Here is a 23,722-nt window from a genome sequence, read left to right on the forward strand (position 1 = left end):
ATGAGGCAGGCCACAGGCATACTAGTGAGGATTCAGTGCCAAAATCTAACAAATGTAGGTGGACTCAGTATTCTGGAACCTCAGTGAAATTTAGGGACTTGTGATAGCAGCAGGACAACTAGATTTTCTAGTTACCCTTTTAGGCTACAAATTTCATACACATAAAAAAAGGCTAAATGAAACACTGCTTGATTCCATTAGAGGTGATATTTTTTGGCCATAAGAACACAGATTCTAGGAATAATGTTTTCAGAGAGAATTTTACCTCCCATTAATTCAGCCAAAGCCTCCAGAAAATGATGAAATTTGTTAATAAAGGTCGAACAGCTTTAGTATGGATTTTTTATAAGGAAACAGCTGTTGATTTGCAAGGGTAGTAGCTGAGTCTGAAGGCCACAAGATATGATAAAGAATAAGCAGATGGTTCAGAGTAAACAATTTAATGTAGCTCTTGTAATTTATTTGAGAACTCAATACATACCCTGATATTAAGAGGTTATGTGAAGATCACTGAGCTAATAGTGATCAGGTATGTGTTGCTGGAGGGCAGCTACAGAGAGAAAAAAGCCAGCCAAATGTACTGTCAGATAAATAAACATAATGCTACATGTCCTCCAAAATGAGATTTGAGCAGTTAAAAGGTGCCAGAAGAGCCTGAGTGAAATGAAATCTGCCCATAAAAGAGACAGACGCATTCTGAACTAGAAAATGTTTGGTCATCTCTTCTATAGTAGTCACAGTTGCTCAGAAGAGAACTGTCACTACCTGCAAACCCAAACTGTAGACCAGAGTCCTCCTATGTGAAAACCACAAAAATTCTTTGATTACAGAGTAACAGAATGGTTGATGTGGGAAAGGATCTCTGCTCCAAACCTCTGATTGAGCAGGGCCACCTAGACCCATTTGCCCAGGCCCATGTCCAGATAGCTCTTGAATATTCCCAAGGATAATTCCACAACCTCTCTGGGCAGCCTCTGCCAGTGCTTGGTCCACTTCTCAGTGAAAAAGTTTTTCCTGATGTACAGACAGAGCCTCCTGTGTTTCAGTTTGTACCCATTGGCTCTGATCCTGTCACTGGGGAGCACAGAAAAGAACCTGGCTTCATCTTCTCTGCACCCTCCCTTCAGTTATAGAATCATAGAATTATTTGGCTTGGAAAAGATTTTTAAGATCAATTCCAACTGATTGGCCTAGCACTATACATTTATATTGTTAAGATCCCTTTGATCCAGGATAAACAATCCCATCTGTCCCTGTCTTTCCTCACAAGAGATTTAAAAGTTAATAGAATAGTATAAATTGCCCAATTTGGAAGAGCACATTAAGCTGTAGAAACAGCAGCCCTGTTGCTTTTTTTTCCCCCACTCTCTTTTTTTCTGGAAGTTCAGATGAAGAGTTTCAAAAACACAAACCAAATTTAGCTACCCATTGATTTCAAATGGGATTTAGGTATTGAAGAGCTGACATTTTTTTTTCTTTTAAAATCTATTCCTCGGTTGTTTTATCTTGAACAGACAGGAGGCAAGATAACAGCAGCAGTAAATAAGCCATCTTAAATAGAATATTTATTTTTTCCTCTTTAGGGTAAATTCTGTCCAAAGATAATGTAAATGACCTCAAGTGAGCATAGTAAGTTTTACAGAGCTGCATTTAGGGGCAAAATTTGTTTCTGGATTCAGAGGACTTTTTTGTAATATGTAAGAAAGGGCTTGGGAGGCAGAAGAGTTAGAAATGCACTTGTATTTAACTTCACTTGAATTTCAAATTCATAGCATTAAAGAATATAATGTGTCAATTCATTCCTTTGCAGTTAGAAGACTATGAGCCAGTAGTTATTGCTTTGGATTATCCTGTCCTTTATTTATTCAGATTCTAAATTACAAAATAATTTGTCCTTCTTTCAGCCTACTCATCTAAGTATTTATTTTTATTATAAGTGGATTAGAATAAAAGGACATACCCTTCTTTCAAAAACTGACTTCCAAAAGCTAATTTAGACAAAGCCTGAAGAAAATATATGCCACATCAAAGTAATACAATGTCTATTTAAAACATTAGTTTTGTTTAATAAAGAGCACTCCTCAGAACATCCTATTAACATGAATCAGATAATGTTGATATTTGTCAATAGTATTTTTCAAGACGTAAATGTTTTACAAGCTCTAGATTTTCAGAGTATATATCAGTAATCATTCTGGTTAGAAAGGCTCCCAGACTGTGAGTGACAGTACTGGAAGAGCTCTTCAGATGTTTATACCTGATTTATATAAGGAGAGTGAATGGGCAGTGACTAAGCTATTTATCAACAATTCACATGCCAACTTATTTAAAGAAAATACAGACTCATACACATACAAGGTTATCTATTTATCTCATCTTTTCATCAACATCTTTCTGTAAAACAATTTATAAGTAAAAAGAAGAGATTTTTCTAAGCTCCCTATGAATGGGGATAGTGTTTTGTATGTTGATCGGGTTTTAAATATATTTAAATAATTAAAAGGACTAAAGAGTGGGTGTGACATATGTTTTAATGGTGTTAATAATCTATATTTCACACATTTTAGTAACCTCACCTACTAGCAATTACCGAATTGCCAGTTGCATGTAAAGTCACCATTTTAGTGATTCACACAGCATAGCTGAAGAGGCTTTTTTAAAAGCTGGAAATTTAACTCTTATCCATTTATGTCTTAATCCCAAACATAGGGCTATACATGTACCTGAGAACTATTAAAACTCATAAAAAATGTGATGCCCCCATACAGCTTGCTATAAGAATCCTCCACAGATTCAGATACCTATGCTTTTTCACCTTAACTAAAATTGCTGTTCTGTAGGTGCCATCAAATTCTTCAGTCACAGAACATGATCACATCCCATTCGAATAGGACAAAATATGGTAAACAAAACTGTGCCCTTCTGTAGAGTTAATAAACTTGTCAAAGTTTGGAAAGAAGCAAAAGATGGTATGACTCCAGAAATGCTTAAGGGTATCAAAATATTCATTGGGAAATTGCAATTTTTGGTACAAAACTGGAAACACAATTCATCCTTTTATACCCAGAGAAGCCTGTGAATTTCCACGAAGTACAGTAAGTGCTGGTAACCTCATGCCAAGAGTGTGACCAGGGTCTGAGAGCTACAAAACATACTCAGCTTTAGACATCACATCTCACTGATATCACAACCAGATTTTAAATGCTATAGGGCCATTTGAAATGCTCAACCTTGACCTAAGAAATCAGTCTTTAATAACAAAGAAGAGTTCTAAAACCTGAATGTACACACTGTACTATTCACAGTTAAGTATTGTACTGATATTTCTTCTCTGCCTCAGTCTTTCCATGACCACTGACAATTTCCTTCCCCCTCTCTCCTACTGATTACTTCCTACAATGCAACTTATTTAAAACTGTGATTTTTTTTTTTTTTCTGCTTCTTCTTTATCTTGCTCATTTTTTTTTTCTCTCAATGATTTTTCCCAGGTCTGCTGAGCTCTCCTTACTTTTCCCACCATCTGGCTAGACAGCTGTTACTGATATCACTCAGTGAGTGAGTTGTGAAAACAGTTGTTCAGAAGCTGATTTTACCTGCAGTTCCCATTCTCTGTGGAACTGGAAGTTCTGATGATCAGGGCGAGTGAAATGATGCGTGAAACAAATCTCAATGCTTTAGAGAAAACCAATATGGCATAAACACAGCTATACACAGAGACAGCACAGATAGGTCCAGTTTAAGCAGATATCATACGAAGAAGCAAGTTGCCAACTATGACAGGAAGAACTCTTTATCTACTTGATAAATCAAGGGCCAGCTGTGCTCTCCATGTCAGCTTGATGGAATCTCTGGATAGCCAGGGTAAAAAGTAGAAACTTTGGAGAAAAAGTAAGAGAAACATGAGAAACTTTGACTTACCACTTACCACTGAAAAACTGATGTGAAATGAAGCCAATGTTTCAGCTGAACTACAGAACAAAAATGCAGAATACCCATATAAAGTGTATAACCTGACTTTGTTCCTCATTCCTTTCTGCCTCCTCCAGTACACTTCTTGGTCCAATAGAGACCAAGGCCTCACAGCCCTGGACTCCATGAAGTATATAGCATAGAGTATGCTTTATACACTTTAACACAGCCTGCCTAAAACCTGATGTAATTACACAGAGAGCTGATCATCACGAGATGAGAACACCACCAATTATCATAATGTTCTAATAATTAAGACTTTTGACCCAAGATGCATAGGAGTATGTGTAGCTTTAGATGTACAAACCATTCTGGAGATTTCAGCTGGAGTCTGTTGTATAAAAACTTTTTGAGACATACAGTCAAATAGACAAAAATTTTATAAAACATCTCACCAGATTCCTCAAATTCACTGTTGTATGCATTCCAGGTCTCACTTATACGAAGCAGATTTTCTTCCATAGCTTGGATGTCCATGTAGGGACAGTTGCACTCTGGGAATCTGGGACCACACTGACACCAGCAGTCATTGTCCTTACAGATGAACTCCCCTTCTGAATTACAGGCAATATAACTCAGAGCTGCTTGGACAAAATGCTCTTGCAGATACTCAGGCAGGATGACCTGAAGACCTGAAGGAAATAAAGTATTTTGTTATTAAATGGAATGGAATGCTTGAGCCAAGCAGCTTCCCCAACCTATGTAAAAAAAAAATAAAAAAAGCACCAAACCAAATCAAAAAGATATTAAAGATAACTATATGGCTTTTGTAGGATAATTTACACATCTGTCTAGATTTTGCACTATGTCATATATTTCCTTTCTTAAGAATTAATTTCAGATATATTCCTCACATCTCCCTCTCAGTACAGAACATCCATTCCACTAACTAATAACCTGTGTTCTTCAGATAGCACATTTACTGGTGTAATTTCTTCCTAGGGGGATTGTCAAAAACAGAAAGAAAGGATTACATCAACTTCTTGTAAAGAACTGCTGAATGAACAGCTTCACCAGTGAGAGCTTTGCAGCAGGGAAGCCTGAAGCTGAATTATAATCTTGGTACAAGCAGCTAATGCAAATTTTGAGAGTGATGATGAAGGGAGAGCAGCCCTGAAAGGCAATGTAAAGAGACAGCAGAATTAGAAAAAGAGGTGTGAAAGTTAACATTTCCATTCTGTATTGGTTTTGGTTTCCACATTGCCTTTCATACAAAACAGCTTGTCCAAATAATTCGAGTCATTTCTTCATGATTCTACAGAGACAAAGTAAGATGAATGGCAAAAATTGAGCTGGCAGAAATTTTAGAAAAACAGAATTTGGCTTATATTTCATTTCTTATAACATTGGCTTTAATTGCTAAGGGACAGTCAATTGGATGTAATGGGTAGGGATGTAAAATATTTAGAAAGGAAATTAATTCTTAAATCTACGAAAGGTTAGCATGGGGAAAGAGTGCAGAGTCTAGATGTTCCCATGGTGTTTGCAAAAGTTCCTGCTATGTTATAAATTCCTTTGCAAAGTGTGCCATGACATTCAGAGGTCTTGCATGTCACATTCATGCATCAGAACCAGAGAGCAGGTGAATCCAAAATTCAGAACATTCATGACCAGAAATTTAGACTTACTTTGATCATTTTTACGTGGTTCCAGGGATAGGAATGACTATTTTACATAGAAGCATTTTAACAAGTATCAGTTGTTCTAGCTACAATAGTCATCAACCAATCAAAAAGCCATAGCAAGGTATATTATAAATGTTGATTTATTATTTATTGTTATTTTCTATATAACAACAATAATCTTTATGGAGTCAGTGGGCTAAGTGTATTTTTAGGTACATAATTGTGATAGTACCTTTATAACCCTTTCAAGTAGAAAGTCATATCAGAATTGCTTTCTTCTGCCTCATGTCAAATTTTGTAAAACTGCTGTTACTTGAGCAAACATTTCAGTGTAGTTATACACTTGTAAAATGCCCTGAAATCATGAAAGAAAATCCCAGATAACCTTGAGTCTTCTTCAACTCTTCCATGATAATTATTAAATAGTTTCCACAGTTCTGATAGTGTATTTCTCATCATGACAAGCCAGTGGCATGCATCTGTCTGATTGTTTTCCAAATTTTAACAGACAAACTGTATGCACATGCTGGAGAGCATTAAAAACGGCAGATTATTTCTGGAGACATTTCATTGCATTCACTAAAATGACAAGTTCTTTAAAAAAATGTTATCATTTTATGACTGATATAATTTTATGACTGTATGGCTTTTTACCTGTTCTGGAGAGAGATAAAGGAAAGAGGGGGGAAAAAACCACACAGATGTTTATAATAAACAGCCACAACTTCACACTATGTGTCCAACTGATTTATGAACTGATATGGAAAACATTTAAAATTAAGATAATTGTATCGCTATCTGTAACTGCAAATTAAGAATCATGTTCTTTCCTAGTATATACAGAAAGATAAACACAAATACATGAATTTAAAATAATTTAGTGGTTTTTCGTAGTAATAATAATAACAACTTGTTCATGCCACGTGTGAGTTACTGAAGAAAAAACTATTAAGGGCCTAATGACCTTATGGATGGCTTTTTAAAAATGTTTATATGCCTAATATGCAGGCTGGGAAATGTATCTACTAGAATTATCAAAAATTTATTTAGAAATTATACCTCTTCTTCCTTTCCCGTTTCATTTCTCTTTCTTTCTCTTTATTTCTCTTTTCTCTTTTTTATATATAGTTATTATTATTTTTTCTAATAAGTAAGATGACTAGTCTTCCAGGTTTTCTTAAAATTCCCAAAAGGAGCCTATAAATTAATTATTTAGAGTCTTTCAAAATCTATATCCAGCTCCTCCTGTGACTCCATTCGTTTCAGTGGGACAACTGCATGAGGTATAAGCAACGACTATATAAGCACACTAAATGTCATTCCTTTCCTGGTGGAATCTGTGGGAATTCAGGCTGCTTAAAAGGTGTGCAAGTGGCTGCTAAATAGGGCTGTAAAATGTTAAAAGTATTATTCAAATTATTTTCTGATGGGCACAGAAATTTTTTCAATTTCAAAGGCAACACCAGTTACTGACATTTCCTTCACTTTGTCTAGAATGTACTTATTGCACACACACACACACACACAAAAATTAGAAAAATGACCTTTTATGAGGTGGAAGAAAGAAAAACAAATTGTATGATAAATGTCATCCTGTTCCAAAACAAATTAATGAAATTGCACCTACATACCTTGCAACTGAATCTTATTTTCAGGACTCTGAACCAGAACAGAGCTGACAGAATCTAGGTTGTCATAGTTACTGCAGCCAAGAGGACCAGTCCGTGTTTCTGTTACCTGATGGGAAGGGAATGGAAAAGCATTTGCTATACTACTGAAAACAGACTGAAGAGTTCAGAAGCTTCTTTCATAAAGTTTCCCTGTAATTCAGCCAGCAGTTCATTTCAGAAATAGCTCAATTTAATTACAAAAAGTCTAACTGCAAATGTTTTATAAGTCCCACAAACCTCAGGGAGTGCTATTTCTATTGCAGAGAATCCTTACAAATATTTTTGCTCACCAAAAGTCTGAAGTTTATTTATTTCTTTATAGCTGTGACAATTAGAGTGTTTTTAATAAACGTCATTTATAAAAATGAAGACTGTGATTTTTGCTGATGAAACGTCTGTACATGGCAACTCCTTATTGAAATAATAGAAAAACTGTAACTTTTCCTGTGTAGAACAGCAAGATTTAGAAGTAAACATCTTTCATGGGCTGTATGTATAATGGTGGGATTGGTGGGATACATTTCACCAAGGAAAGGCCTAAGATAGGCATAAAACTGTAGACATCCTGCCTGTTGTAGTCATAGAATCCATGACCATAGAATCAAAATATAGTTAAAACATGGAATGGACACATGGAGAGGTCTGACTTAACAGTTGAGTATTGTACTTGGCAATGGTCAGTTAGTCAAATGAGTATTTAAAGTAAAATTTAAGTAAAATTTAAATTTTAAAAATTTAAGTAAAACCTTAAAGTATTTATCAGCCCCAGGTTTGAATACAACCACTGCTATTTTCTGTTGCTACAGGTTTTGCATTCTGCTCTACGTCTCCTGGAGCATAAAACCAAACCATGGGGGATTCAGGAACTCATTCCCAACACACACAACCCCACTGAACAGCAAACAGAAGGAAGCTTGATATTTTAACATGTTATTTTGAAAGGAATATGAAGAGTAGCTAAAAGAATTCACAAATGTTCATGTTGCCTAGGATTGCGTTTCTCTCTTACAGTGTTACCATGAGTGGGCAGCTGCAGCTGGATCTTGAAACCACTGAAATTTTACATTTTACAGGATCTCTTGCACTTTTTGCAAAGAAAACACAAAATCTTAGGTTATTCCAAGCCCTTGGCACCTTTCAGTCTTTTTAAACCAGTGTTCCTGAGAGTGGAGAAGGAGACCCTTTGCAGTGCCAGCAGCCTGTGGAGAGGACACACAACACTGGCTGCAGCCAAACCTGGTAGCAAACCTGCCAAGCTGCCCAAGTCAGAATGTGCCCTCCCTGCACACACTTGGCAGTCTTTAATATTTATGCCAGGGCCAGATTTACCGTGTTTTTTGCTTAATCATCCTTAATCAGGACAAAGATCTTTGCAGGGCATCAGATTTGTCTTGGACATGGATGGAATGACAACTTGAATTTACCTGTGACCCTTCAGTCCTCTCCCTCTCCCAGTAAGTGGCCTAAAATTCCACTCAAAAACCTCATTTTTGTGTAGTACCCCCAGCATATAGAGAGGATCCTAATCTGTTTGCACAATAACACAGCCTGTCACTTACATTAAACAGGATAAATAGCCAGAAGACAATAAAAGAGGGATGAGTGTTGTTATGAGTTTTATCCTAGTTATGAAATATTATGCTCAGCGTTTGTCTATGCAAATCTTTATTTAAAGATCCATCTATTTTAGTGTTGTTTTGTTTTGTTTATTATTATTCTTTCCAACCATTTATAAAGAAAGCAAGGCAGCTTCATAAACTTGCATAAAATGTAGAAACAATAAAGGCAATTTTACAGTTCCTATCCACTCCTATTATTCTCATACCTCCTTAAATTGCAAAATAAGGAAGGTTAGTAAGTAGCTTTATAATTATTGTTTCCCTTTTTGTTCATGCATCTTCATTCTTCATTTGGTTTATGGAAGACATAGGTAGAAACTACCACTGTTTTGATTATGGGAGTGATAGAACTTGTGTATTTAGGTGTGCCAAGAGGCAGAGTGGGGCAAAATAATTATTAAATGTTTTTTTGATGTATTTTTAGAGACTGATTACAAATGTACTGGTTCAAAGGAAAACTATATGTAAAAAAACTGAGCACAGTTAGATTTTGGGATGACTTACAGACAATCATTACTCTTATAGTTAAGTAATAAAATATTGTTCTCATAGTAACAAATAATGCTCTATAAATAAAGCCATAACCATAGAATTTTCAGGGTTGGAAAGGAACTTTAAGATCATTTAGTTCCAATCCCCCTGCTATGGGCAGGGACACCTCCCACCAGATCAGGTTGCTCAGAGCTCCATCCATCCTGGCCTTAAAAACTTCCAGGGATGGGGCTTCCACCACCACTCTGGGCAACCTGTTCCTGTGTCGCACCACCCTCATGGTGAAGAACTTCTTCCTAATATTTAGTCTAAATCCACCCTCCTCTAGTTTGAATCCATTCCCCCATGTCCTATCACTCCCTGACATCCTAAAAAGTCCCTCCCCAGCTTTCTTGTAGCCCCTTCAGATACTGGAAGGCTACAATAAGGTCTCCTCAGAGCCTTCTCCTCTCCAGACTGATTAATCCCAACTCTCTCTGTCTGTCTTCATAGGAGAGGGGCTCCAGCCCTCTGAGCATCCTCAGGGCCCTTCTCTGGGCACACTTCATTACATCCATGTTCCTCCTGTAAAAGGGGGCCCCACAACTGGATGCAGTAATAAAGATCTTTTCCAAACATCTATATATTTATGTTATTTGTTCTTTCACTTTCCAAGTGCCCTAACCTTCCTCTGTCAACATCTTTGCTCTGGTACTGTTAGCTTATGTATAGGAAATATGTTTTAAGAAGAAAATTGAAGTGTATATTCCCAATATAATAAAAAAGAAAGACTAAAACTAATAAAAATCCAACTTGGAGTTTGGATGGCACTTCTAGCCAGAAGTTAAGGAGGTGTAGTTCTACTCAACAAGGATTCTAAATCTGAAAGAATTTGAAATCAAAAAATTTCAGTAGTTGATGAATGAAAGCCTCAAATTTTTTAATCTAATTCAAGGATTTAATTTTTGGGTAACTCATTTTGGTAACAAAGACTATAGAGCATAAAAAAACCAAAGGTACAAATTTATTATTTCTGGTTCAATCCAAGGATTACTAAAATCACTGAGGATTTTACATGGTCTGCTTCAGAAACAATCGAAACAAAATTAGAAAGGTGATGGCATTCCTTTAATTATCTTCCAACCAAAAGAGCATGACTTGATTTAGCCTCAAGATCACAGCTGAACAGTGTTTGGTCTGAAAGTGTGCAGTAAAAGATACACCAAAAAGAGGAGAAAGAAAAGTAAAACGTAAATGCAAAGATTATGCTAAGTTGCTAGCACAGGCCAGAAATTACTGCACATGAACAAAGAGCATCATAACTACATGCTTGTTTTGCAAGATCTAGACCTGCAGTCCATAAAGAACACGAACTCACAAAGCAATACCACAGAACAAAGTTATTTAATAACCAAAACCCCCTAAGAACCAGTAACAAAATATGTGTGAAGCCATCTGACATGAAGCAGGCGGGCTATTCTCAAGTGCCTTGTTTTCAAAGATTATCACAGAACAGGTTTCCCTGGGCAGCAGGGTTTTCAGTTCCCAGAAATAAACTATAACATTTGGCATTAATGAGACAAATGCCTACAGTTTTCAGTCAGTTAAATCTCATAACCATGGTGATAACGACCCGATTATAAGTGCACTGAGAACATACCTCCTAGCACTTAAGCAGCCCTGAATTCTTGTGATATCAGTGGGTAGTATTTCCCTGGGAAACAGTGTGCTTTTTTTGTCCATGATAATTAGGCCTATAGAAGGCTTTCCTAATAAAAAAGAAATATATTTCTGCAGATATTTTGTCCTGGTGGGTCTTTTTATATGCACATAGCTAATATTCCTAACAACATGCCCATGCAGAGGTAGTGTGCTGTCTTGCATAAAGGACTATCCTCTTCAGCAAGATTCTTTAAAAATGTATTTGGCTCCTAAGGAGCAGAACTGAGCCAACACAAAGGAGAATGAGACAATCCCAGTCACATCAAAATAGGCAACTGCATTCATATTTGTATAAACCTCTTTAATATTTTAAACATTAAAATAGTAGTGTAGAGCAAACTCCTCATGTATATGAAAACTCAGGGAAGAAGGTGTCTTCTGAATGACTGGTGCAGTCAGAAGAACAGGAAAAGTCTGGAGGGAAGTGAAGTCTTTAGGATTTTTCTGCACAGCTCTCCTACCAACCTCACCTTCCAGACTTGTCTTCTAGCCATGTTCCCACACATTGTCATCCCTGCACCTTCTGCTCATTTGACCTGAAAAAAAAGTTGGTCAAATGAATAGGAACTCGATGTTCTTTCTATTTAGAACTTGCTCACCTGCCAAGTTTTGTTTTGTTTTGTTTTTCCCCAGGATCAACAGTTTTTTCACAAAAGCACCTTTCTTTCAGCACTTTCCTTTAACCACACAAGCAGTTTCAGCTCTGCTGTCCTACTTGTGTCATTGAGCATATTAAAAGACTCCCACTAATTAGCGTGTAATTAAAGTAAATCAAATCTTCCAAATGTTCCAATCACTGACACTTGTCATGATACCGGCTAGATGAACATTTCTGAAGGAGGTATAGACAGACCAACAGCACCCACAATGTCAGGGGTTGGATTAATGTTCCTAATTTTTTTTTTATAATTTGCAGCATTTTAAAGCAACACCTTCTAGGCATGTAGAATTTTCGATACATTTTCTAGTAGAAGAATTAATAGCATAGGACTGATTTTTAATTTGAAGAGCCCAGTAACTCAGGAGACCTGGAATAGTTTCCATCACATTTTTCTATCATCTGCTGTTGTAAGATGGAACAAGAACAGTAAACCTGATCTTTTTGCAAATGAAGCAAATTTTCCATTAACATTATTATAACTGGAATAGGGACTTGTTTCAAATTATTGGGCAAGGACGTGACTTTCAGTTTCACTGAATGCAGCAATAAAGCTTCCCAAGAGATCAGTGTAATCCCCCCCATTCCTTCTCCAATGTTTCTATACCCACAAGAATTTACTGTGAACGACACTACTACATTACAACAACAGTGAACTTGAAATGTATTATCCCCACATAAAGCATCAAATACTTCAGAAGTCATTCTAGGAACTGGAAGTGAACTCAGACTATTTGCATTATGCTCTATTGTGGTGCTTTAAAAATATTATGATTTTTTGTAAGGCTGTTTAGGTTCATCTGATAGGGAGCAATCACCTCTCTGTTTAAGTCTATTCCCCATTACCTCAGAGAGCATTTTATTATCTGTAAATTCCAGGAGAATACACAAGAACATCAAGACAAGTCTTCGAATCTAGGCTGTGCCACTGGAAAATCAGACATGAATCCAAGGCTGTCAGGAATGCCTCAGCTCTCAGCTAGCAGGAAATATATATATATATATATAGGTTGAATTAACTTATAAAGATACTTGAGCTATGAGCCAGGAAAGGAGGAAGGAATTATTACTCCGTATGCTGTTCTGTGACACCAACTCTGCAGACTGCAACACTCCTGAGGCTATGGGAATTAGAAGTGAGGATTTACCCCAGCTGAAATCACTGACAGTGTTGACAGTTCTGGCATTGGAGCCACAATTTTCCTTTTTCAAGGACATTTTAAATCCATTGCATATCAGATGCCATGTTCCCATGCATCCTTATGTAAAGAAACGGGGAAGTTTGCAGGAAATGAGGCTGTTGGCAAACCAGTCAGGGCAGAGGTACCAGAGCCAGTATTTGCTGTGCTTTCAGAAATCAAGGGTGTATCAGCCTCACACAGAGAATAAGGACAAGCTTTTCTCTCAGAAAGAGCAAGCTCTCTCTTTTAATTAATCTTAAAGAACAGATGAGAGTGAAGTTCTTAGACAAATAAGTAAAAGACTTAGCAAAAATGTAATAAAAGTACTTTGTTTCAGTTTACATTTAGATACTTCTGCTTGCAAGGGTAAGTAAATGAAATCTATATATTTTGCTTAAAGATAAAAATAGAAACAAAGAGGACAGCAGAAATACAAATTAAAATAATATTTCATGTTAATAAAAATCTCAAGGTATCTGCAGAAAGCAAAAGTAAAGAAGCCAACTGCAGTAAAGCAGTGAAGTTCCTAACCCTCCATCCATTTCCAGGCATAAATCCATCCTTATTGTTGATATGCCTGAAGGCAGGAAGGATGTGAACAGGTTGAATTGACGACCCAAGGCCAGATGTATGAGGTTCAACAAAGCCAAGTGTTGGGTCCTGCACTTGGGTCACAATAATCCCACGCAACTTTCCGGGCTTGGGGAAGAGTGGCTGGAAAGTGCCAGGCAGGAAAGGACCTGAAAGTGTTGATTGACAACAGCTGGATATGACCCAGGATGTGGGCAAGAAGGCCAACAGTATCTTGGCTTAATCCCAAAAGGATTATCCCAAAAGGCTGCCCATGGCAGTGGTGGAGTCACCACCCCTGAAGGGATTTAAAAGTTGCATAGATGTGGTCCTGAGGGACACAGTTTAGTGATGGACTTGGCAGTGCTGGGTTAGTGGTCGGATTTGATCATCTTAAAGGTTTCCTCCAACCAAAATAATTCTGATTATATGACTACTTAAAGGACAAAACCCTCCAAAGAAATCTTGGGGCACAAACTGTAAGGCACTCATCTACCTACATTTATCGCAACTGCAAAATCCCATGCAAGCACTTTCCAGGAGTATTAGGAACAGGATTTATAACTTCATGGCTTGGTCCCAATATGCAATGCTGAGGCTACTGGGATTTTTCACCATGTCCCCGTTAGTTTCAAGACAGAATGATTTGTCTATTATTAAGACTCACAGATATTATTAGTCATAATAATATTGCATAATAAATTTCTTAGGTTGAGAAAGAGTGAAGAAAAAATATAGTCCTTCCAGAATGAGAGTAAAAAGCTATAATGTTATTTTTCTTTGTGAAGCAGAAGGAAAAAGAAAGTCTAGGTGAATATGAAAATTATCTTTTGGAGAGTTCAGAAACATTTTACCTTTAATGTGGTCACTTTTAAAATATATATATAGTCTATATATACTTTATACTAAGATAAAAAATAAGATTAATTTGTCCTAAAGAAAAAGGAATTGCATAAAGGTTAACACTAGCACCTAAAAATAACATAAGTAGGATTTAAAGTCTTTAAACTTAAAACCCAAAGTGATAAGGCAGGTTAATTAAGAATCAGATTTTCCATGGAGATCCTACCTGAGATTATAAATTTCTGTGCAATTCTAAAATTTAGTTGCAATACTCTCTTCAGTAATATCTAAAAATTCGCTAATTTCAGCTACCTCCAGATTTTATTATTTCTCCTCTGGAATACTTGTAAACTTTTCATCTATTTTTGCTGTTCATTGCACTGTAATTCCTAAGACTCTGCACCTCACTTACTGCAACATCTGCTGCAGGATATTCTTCATGTCCAGTTTCTTTTACCATATTCCAGTCAAACAAGCCCTTACGGGGCTGTCATTCTAACCTCTCAAAATAAATCTCATTACTGTCCATAACATGCACATCTACAAGCTTGCCCTTTGCTTGGGTCACATACATGTTTATAGGGATTTATTTTTAGGTGGTATCCTCATTACTTTTTTGCCCATTTTTCCCTCTAGTAAATGATTGCAACATATTTGACCTTTTTGTCTTGTTGATACAGCCATCTCTCAATTTAAAGTTTAATAAGACTTATTTTTCTGTAACTAATTTTTACATACTTTTTTTTCATTTTTTAAAGCCTACCTATAGAGTTAACAATTACAACTGATCTACAATTTAATGATTAAATCCCTATCAGGTGCTCGAACTATAGGTAAATGCTTGGCTAAATTTGCTTTAGAAAAGAAAAACAGCTTTACATTGCATCTCTAAACTTCATATGGATGCTACATCACTATTAGATGACTATTTTAGATATATTACTCCACAACTTTGATGGATTATGCTGGTCCATCACTATTGTGCAGATTCATATGTGGTGAAAGGAGATTTGCAGCCTTTGAACCCACAAGTGTATGAAAAGAACATCTGAGACTGGAATCTGATTCCAAATTTTGCTGCAGTAAATACTTATATCGTGCATAGGGCATGACTACAGATTATGTGGTTCTTACTCAAAGAAGGCCAATAGGATTGGCAAACATGTTCAATGTATACATTATAGCAGATTTAGGATTCAGAAATCAAATCTGTGGCACTTACCTGTTAAACTAAACGTTGCCATAAAATATTACGTGGTAGGAAAAAGCATCTTCAAATATTTATCTGCAGCTGCACTTAAAATTCCAATCAAGGATCAATACCAAAACTGGGTAAAGTAAACCAGAAAGAACTTAGTGTTGATTCTATTCTGAAGAATATTCATTTGCTGACATTTTCTAAAACATTTAAGTAAATCAAGGGAGATATGCTCAGAACCTAAGCTAACATAAGCACTCAGAAACTCATTGCAAGACTCAAGAGTGCTGGGTGCTTACTTTGATAAATGAACCATGGCTTTTGTGCCATCCAAGAAGTTTTGAGGACTTGAGTTGTGAGATTCTTGAAAGGTGTAGGAAATCTTAGCACTATTTGGCTCAGTGTCATTCAGACTGCTTCTGAATTCATTGTAGTGATGAGATTAAGGAAACATTTCAGGGCTTTCTATAACTTTTTAAGCCCCAGATGTCAGAAAATAATAAAACCATGCTAAATCTTCATATGGAAATTATTCATAACAGAAAATCTCCTGGTCTCCTTGTTTCTAGTCCAGCTGCTAGGTTGGAATGCAGAACTATCCTTGTTTACAGGATGGTTTTAAACACAAATTGAAAGTATAATATTGTGGTTAACCCAAAGACCCTGAAAGGCATTAGCTATTCCCTAGTAATGAGAAAGTTCATTTGGATAATCTAGAGAATGCTAATGAGTTACAGTTTGATAAGGTGTAACTGAGAACCCCCTGACCTCAGTGGTGTCACTGGGTATGCAAAGAAACTTCTTTGACTACAGTGGAGTTCATTCATGGTATAAGGTAATAAACTCACAGCAAAAAATTAGAAACTTTTTTTTTTTTTTTTTTTTTTTTTTTGATACATGATTCAGCAAAAAAGTCTGTAAAATTAATGGAACTACCAGCATTTCAGACATTAAAGATCTGAAAATACTGGAGGAAGACTCCTGGATGAATAATGCAACCTTTCTGAAACCCAGCTTCTGGCACAGCCTATACAGGCATTATAAGCATTATCTTGTTAGAGAGTACATTATAGTTTTGCTGTCAAAAATGTAAATCTTGCTGAAGAACTGTGTGAAGCCCTAGGGGTAGAAATAATTGTGAGCTGCAGAAGACAGAAATGATGTAACTCAGAATCAGTTACCAACAGAGGATTCACACATGAAGGATATTTTCAGGGGTGTTTTGTACCATTAAATCAATAGATTGAAGAGGATGGTGGCAGTTTGAATCATAATCTAGAACAGGAATTTGTGAAAATGTATTACAGGTATATAGGAAAAATAATATGAACACTGAAGTATTTCAACAGCCTTTTATTATTCTCTAAGCTTATTTGTTCTGACTTCGAGTCTCTATTACCCTGAGATATTCTTCCTTATCTGACCTTTTGTGTTCATACATGTTGATACATGCTATCTCATATTTCTTAGGGTTCAGAGGTAGGAAGATGTTCTGTGAATTTTAAAGTCATTGCTTGACATTTTCTGCCCTGCTGACAGACTGTACTTGTCAATTAGAGTCTGGAGGACATTGAGAATGCTGATGTAGATTTCTCAACCCATACAAAACCCACTGCACAGCCAGAATAAGGACCAGACTAAAATCCATACAAATCCAAGTCCCTCCAAATTAGTGCTGGAATGTTCTACTATAACCGCATTGTTCAATATATTAACTGGGGTTTAAAATCTTTCTCTGTTTTCTGGGTTTATTAACTTTAGTTTCAGTTCTTAGGGGAAAAAACATAGTATAAAACACAGAAGGAACTGTAGTATAAATTGTTTACAGGTTTTTGACAAGTGCCATGGCAAATGTGTGAATGCTGTTAAGGTCTCTTTTTGTTTGCATATGTATATTTTTAACCTGCTTAGGGTTTGACGGTCCTTATTTTCTTGGGGTATTTTTACCCTTCTCTCAACTAAACTACATAACTGAAATAACAAAATATTTCCATTTGTTATGGCCTATCCTTTGTTGTTGTTGTTTTGAGCTCTGGGCTTTTCTTCTTTCTTTAAGTGAAGAATAGTTATCTAAAGTCTTTCCAAAATGCAGATGCCAGCATCTCTATTATGTGTTATTTTGTTGCTTTGAAAGCATTTCATGCTGCTTTACCAAGGAGCTGGAGATGTTATAACTTCTTGCACTCATTACTCCTCTAGCACATTGCTGAAAATATAATGAGACAGCGTTGTCTGCATTAGAGGCTGCTAAAACACATCCTTTTCTGAGTGTCATGCTGCAGCTGCTGTGATGGAGTGTCAATTATGTTGCTGAGTATGCATTCTGAGAGTGTTTAGCAAAACATGTTATTGCATTAACTTGCTGGCCCTTTTTTCCTTCCTTTTCTCTCACTCTCTGAAAAGAGGAAGGACCAGATTCTCAAATTAATTGTGCTGCTTTACATCAGCTGAAGAGCTGACCTCTACATTACCTTCTGGGGAAATTAGCCCCAGATTTTCAATTTAATTAAAACTTGACTGTCCAAATGAATTAAGTCTGTTTTTAATATAAGTACTTGAAAATCTTGACTAAGAGATGGAAATATATCCCTAACCTTTATACTTGGTGTTTTCTTAGAATTTGTTAACGTTCCACATGTAGCAATCAAAAGATTTCATTGTAGTTATGGTGAATTTGATCCAAAGATATCCAACAGCTCCTAGACAGAAATGTATAAAACCTCATATATTTCAGTTTTAGAATGAGGCAAACACAAATACTTGCTATGCAGTAGAACATGGTACAGAGGCTTCTGAGCCACATGAGACTGATTTAACGTCAGAAAAAGAAGGTCTATAGATGTAGAAGTCCAGGGCTGCTCCTGAGCAAATAAACCCTGTTGAGAAACATGGCACAGTTGTCTGGGCACAGAATTATGTTAAAACTTTCAGGTCATGTCCTTTGTTTCCCATTTTATTGCTGTTTACACCAGGTACTAGCACAAAGGCTAGTGCCATGGCATGGATTAGCCAGGTTCAAAGACCAGAATGTCAGCATCTTGATCCCAGTTGTCTAAACTCACCTATTCAAATCAGCTAAATTCACATTACTGAAAGACTTTTAGGAACTAGGTAATTCCCAAAATATATTGGAAAACAGATGTCTAACTAAAGGCCCCAGTTCCTCTGCTAAGATCAGATAATGACCCAAATTTGAATTTCAAAATCCATACATAGTCATACAAATCATGAGCTAATTTTGTGAAGCTTTTTATAACAAGTAAAATGTTTTAAGTAACCTGCAAAAGTATTCTATTACCTCAAAAAAATTCATGGGAGTTCACCATATCATGACCAAGATTTGGAAGCAAGACTTCTATGTATTCCCTGAAAATCTTAATTTTCAGCTCCCTCCATAAAACATTTCAAGCTTTGGTTTTCTATGAAGCTAATCTGAAGGTCTCAGAATTTCGTAACGGACCTGAACAACAACTTGTCCTTGAAAAATCTGTACAGTGACTTTCCCTTGACATGCTTAAGTAATTTCACCATAACTACACAATAGGGAAGCTTTAAAAAAAAAAAAAAAAAGAAAAGAAAAAGAAAAAAAAAAAGTCTTTTGTCCTTTCTGGCTTTTAGTTCCCTAGGTTTGTGGTTTGTTAAATTAAACTTTAATTAATTTTAATTTTCTTATTTAATTTCTTAAATGGAGCCAACAAATAGTTGTTATATCACTTTTCTGGCCCAGTGTTTCCAACTTTGATTTTACAACCTAAAACCTCTTGTTGGACACCATTTCTCGAACTTCCAAGTTTGGGTCATTTATAACATTTCTCAGCTCTACTGTCTTAAATCCTGTCCACAAATTGAATGGGGAATCTGAGGGTGAGAAAAGTTCAAGATGTGGATTCAAATGCTTCAAAAATTTGTCTGTTTGTATAAAACTGTGGAAACGTTTAGAATTTTTCAGAACTTTGGCTAAAGCTCAGGTTTCATAGTCTTTCAGCAGTTCTACTTTTGGTTACAGCAATTACTTTAATACACAGGAAAAACTTATTCAAGTCTGAGGTATAAACGAAAAAAATAAGCCAACTTTTTCAGACACAACAAGCAAAACAAACTAAAAAGGTCTGGATTTCAGTCTGAATTTTGGGTGAGAAGCTAATTTCATTACACTTAAAATTCCTCTTACAGCCCATCATGAGTCATTCATGGCTTAATTGTAGATAATCAGATATGTTTACCATCACAATCGAGCCATGTTCTTATCAACTCTTTGCAATCTAAAGTTTTCAGAGACAAAAAAAAAAAAAATAGACCTTAATTCTCTTATAGCAAAAAGAAATGTTTTGGGGAAGAAAAAAGCAAATTGCACAATAACATTTAATTGAAATTAGAGGGCACATTCTCGAGCATGTTTGTTCTTTCCCACTCAGATGGAAAAAAACAGCTGTAATGTGGCTGTAAATAGCTGGTGTAGAATTCAATTTTTATATCTGTTCTTCTGCTGCACTGTGACTGTCTCACAACTGTTTGGACCTTAAGACAAGACCCACAGTGTGTTCTCCTGCTGCAATCCACTTGAAAGAAAATTTATTCTAGACTGGAAGAAAATATCCTTCAAAAGACAACTACTCCAGCAGCCTTACTTTATTAACCAGCAATGTTATACTTGTCTAACATAAATATGTTTATCCTTTTGCAGAATGCAATGAGAGTATTAAATAATAATTAATTTACCATTCATTATTTACCACAATTATTCGGACTTAGTGCAGAGGTTCATTAATGTAATTATGGCTTCAAGTGAACAGGAATCAGGGTCATTAGAGCAGGTGTATACTGCTGTCTCCTTGATGCATTAGCCTCACAAAGCAGTATAAAATCTGGACATCCTATGTGCAGCTCTCTCCCATATAACCACCATCAAAAAAGCTTCCTAATTAATTGTTAGGAGTATGGATGCATGATCTCAGGGAATTAATTGTTAGAAGTATGGATGCATGATCTCAGGGTATCAGAGCAAGGTCACTCTGCCAGTGGGCAATGCCAGAACATGTTGTCAGAATCACAGGAGATGCTACAATAACTCCTGACCTTCAGATCTTGTTTACACCATCCATCAATCAGCAAAAGAAAGATGTCAGTCATATGGCCTAGGGTCATTGCACATTCCTAGGTCTCAGGTCATTTCACCTTCCCCTGGGCCTCCAGCTAAGGTTGGATCTTCAATAGGTGCCCATTAATATGGCTGCATAGAAGGGAGACCAATGTTGAGTTGGAAGAGCTGAGACTACTGCTCATTAAAGACACCACACAGGGAAAAAAAAAAAATTGCTGACTTTATTTGTATTCTGCTTCCATGACTGTACAGAGAAGAGGCCAGCACACCCTGTCATCCTACTAGGGTTGTTAATAGGGAGAGCTAACAGTGCATCTGAAGAGAAATTTTTATAGGAAAAAGCTTCTAAAATGAGCATGAAAAGGAAGTAATGTTGGATCTGTAATATTTCAAACAAAACGGGATGTCCATTCATGTAAATGTATATGCAAATTTGATGCAGCTCTTGGGTATTTGGTGAGTTTCCAATGAGGCCCTTGAGGGCTCAAACTGTTGATTTGGCATATGAGCCTGCCCACTTACACTAAAATGCATGCATCATAATCATATTGAAAGGATGTGTATAGCAGAGACTTTTAAATAAGTTAAATATTGGTGGAGGCTCTGGGTAGCTCCCATGGACATTTGATTTTAAGCTGAAAAATGTGACGTGGTGATTTTACCTTTTTTAATGTGGAACAGAGAATGTGTAGTCCACATGATGAATGTGAAGCTTCAATCAGTTGTACTCATGTTATTTTTAAGGAGAAAAATTTGTCACAGCTCTCAAACTTGATTACAAACAAATTTGATTAACAAACTTGATTCATCAAGAACATCTCTTCTACTCCTTTCCTCATGCTGCACATTAACAGATTTTGCTCTGAATGATAGTTTTTCACTAAATAGGAACTAAAAATAAAGACTTGAATGCTAATTATCATTTCCCCCTTCCTAAAAATTTCATTCCACAACGACATAACATATTTTTGATGGAGTAGCTTAATTATAAAACATATAAAATATTTTCTTCCTGTGTGAGCCCCACAAAATAATGTGTGAAGAGCTGTAAGAAAGCAAATCAGCCATCAGATATCTCAGTGAATTTGAATGAAGGCTATAATAATTGTTCAAGTATTAAGTATTTCAATTACAAAATGGATAAAAACATTTCAAAATGCTTTGCTTTTCAAAGAGAAATTCTTTGGGATAATGTATTTATTGCAGGAGATTTTTTTTTCCCAGAAGACCTACTGAACTTGATCATTCTCACTTAATATTTGATCTGTTGTTTATTTGGCTTTGTAACTCAGAGACTTAATGGCTCATTCTCCTTGTCTTATCTATAGAGACCTTAGACCTTACTCTATTAAGGAAGCACTAGATAAAGAAGCCAGGAACAGTAGGAACTAGACAAAAACCTAGACACAGCCATATTTTGGGAATGGGCAAGTTATTCATTGCTATCCTAGCACATTTCTGTAGCTAATATATTTCTATACCTCAGTTAAATGTTCACCTTTCCTATCCTAGATAAATCCATTCTCAGTGGTGTTTTTAAGGTGGCTTCAAGATCCTCAACTACAGCACGTTTAATGTTTCATGGTCCTGTAGATAAGATACTATTTTTTCCCATAATGCTAATACTGAATTTTTGTTGTTAAATGATTATTATATTCTAAAAAAGATATTCTAAAGATATTCTAAAAGACAGATAAGTAAGGAGAAAAGAAAAATCAAAAGAAAGGACACAGAATTCATACAGTAACTTGTTTAGGAGATAACATTGTGTTGTTATAAGTATTATCCTTTTGGCTTTTAAGAGAAAATGTGTTTTTTGCAGGTACTACAAAAGAAAAAAAGAGTGTGAGGAGTGATCTAGTCTCAACTGAAAAGGCTATGCATACATACATATACGTACTGATTTTGGAACCAAAAGGAATGAAAAATACATCTTTGTTTGTGCTGTTGAAGGAAGGAGAGAATATTTTTAATCTCTCTTCTCAAATCACGTTTAGGGGTGTCACAGCCATTAAGATAGCCACCTCAGAAACCTACAGACAGCAAATATATGGTTGTCCAAACAGTTGTGCAAAGTTGTTTCCATGTATTGATGCAGTTTCAGATGGCCCATAGTAACAGAAAATTTGAAAAACAGAAAAACAACCAACAAGTCAATATTATCAAACTACTCCTGTTTGTTTCAAAGTCCAAAACTCCAGGAACAACTTTGTGGCAGAGCTCATCTGTGCACTGAAGTGTTATGATTCATCCCCAAATACAATGCTTTTTGATTTGTGTCTTGCCTGATCTGAATTATTATTATTATTGTTATTGTTATTATTAAGATACATGTTCCCTAAAGGACAGTTAAGTTCCTCCTAGGAAGAAGAGTGAGGTATAAGAAACATCAGTAATACCCTTGCTTCTCTCTTCCTAGTATGTGAACAAATCTGCTAATATGGTAGAGTCTAGTACACTGCATATTAGAATTCTATCCAAAATGTAATTAAAATTGACTGACATAAAAGAAAATAAAAACAAACTATTGAAAAGGTAACTATCCTTTTTGGATTTTTTTTTTATTTGTTGGTTGGGTGTGGTTTTTTATTGTTATTTTCCAATGAAGTGAAGTTATATGTATATGATAATTGTATTTTAAGACACAGAATTGCTATCTGATTGTGAATAGAGATTATAATATTAAATATTAAAAAGACTGTGTGTGACCAGGTTTTTTTTGTTTTTTTTTTTTTATCACCAACCAAAAAATGATTGCATGTCACTTGGAAAGCTTCTAATAGAAGCTCAGAATTTTGGGGATTTCTAAACATGTTCCAATACTTCCATATTGGATTTCTTTACTGGTGTTCTTTTGAATTCCATGATTATCCCATAGTGTGAAAACAGTTGAACATATGGCTTCCTCATCTCATTTTTTTTCCCTCTACAAACCAACATAAATTGCAGAAGGGTTTCATAATTAATTGTTAAAAGCCGTGGCCATTCCCCCCTATCTTTCAGGGTATAAAATGGCCACCAATTATTGCAATACAAAAATTTTGGGTTTTTTTGGTTTGGTTTGGTTTTTTTTTTTTACCCTTGAGCTTATTCCA

At 35.9% G+C, this 23,722-nt stretch overlaps 1 protein-coding gene across 2 annotated transcripts in view; it reads right to left on the minus strand.

The window, feature by feature from the left end:
• The window catches only part of LOC139799275 (BMP/retinoic acid-inducible neural-specific protein 3), a 191,464-nt gene that overhangs the window by 51,656 nt on the left and 116,086 nt on the right, over nucleotides 1-23,722 (minus strand). For both annotated transcript variants that reach the window (XM_071751096.1, XM_071751097.1), the window contains exons 5-6: nucleotides 7,226-7,331; nucleotides 4,365-4,601 (exon numbers count right to left, since the gene is read on the minus strand). In XM_071751096.1, the coding sequence (XP_071607197.1) occupies nucleotides 4,365-4,601; nucleotides 7,226-7,331 (343 nt within the window). The remainder of the gene's footprint in view (nucleotides 1-4,364; nucleotides 4,602-7,225; nucleotides 7,332-23,722) is intronic.

This window comes from Heliangelus exortis, chromosome 8 (assembly GCF_036169615.1).
Source record: "Heliangelus exortis chromosome 8, bHelExo1.hap1, whole genome shotgun sequence".
Lineage (NCBI taxonomy): Eukaryota > Metazoa > Chordata > Aves > Apodiformes > Trochilidae > Heliangelus > Heliangelus exortis.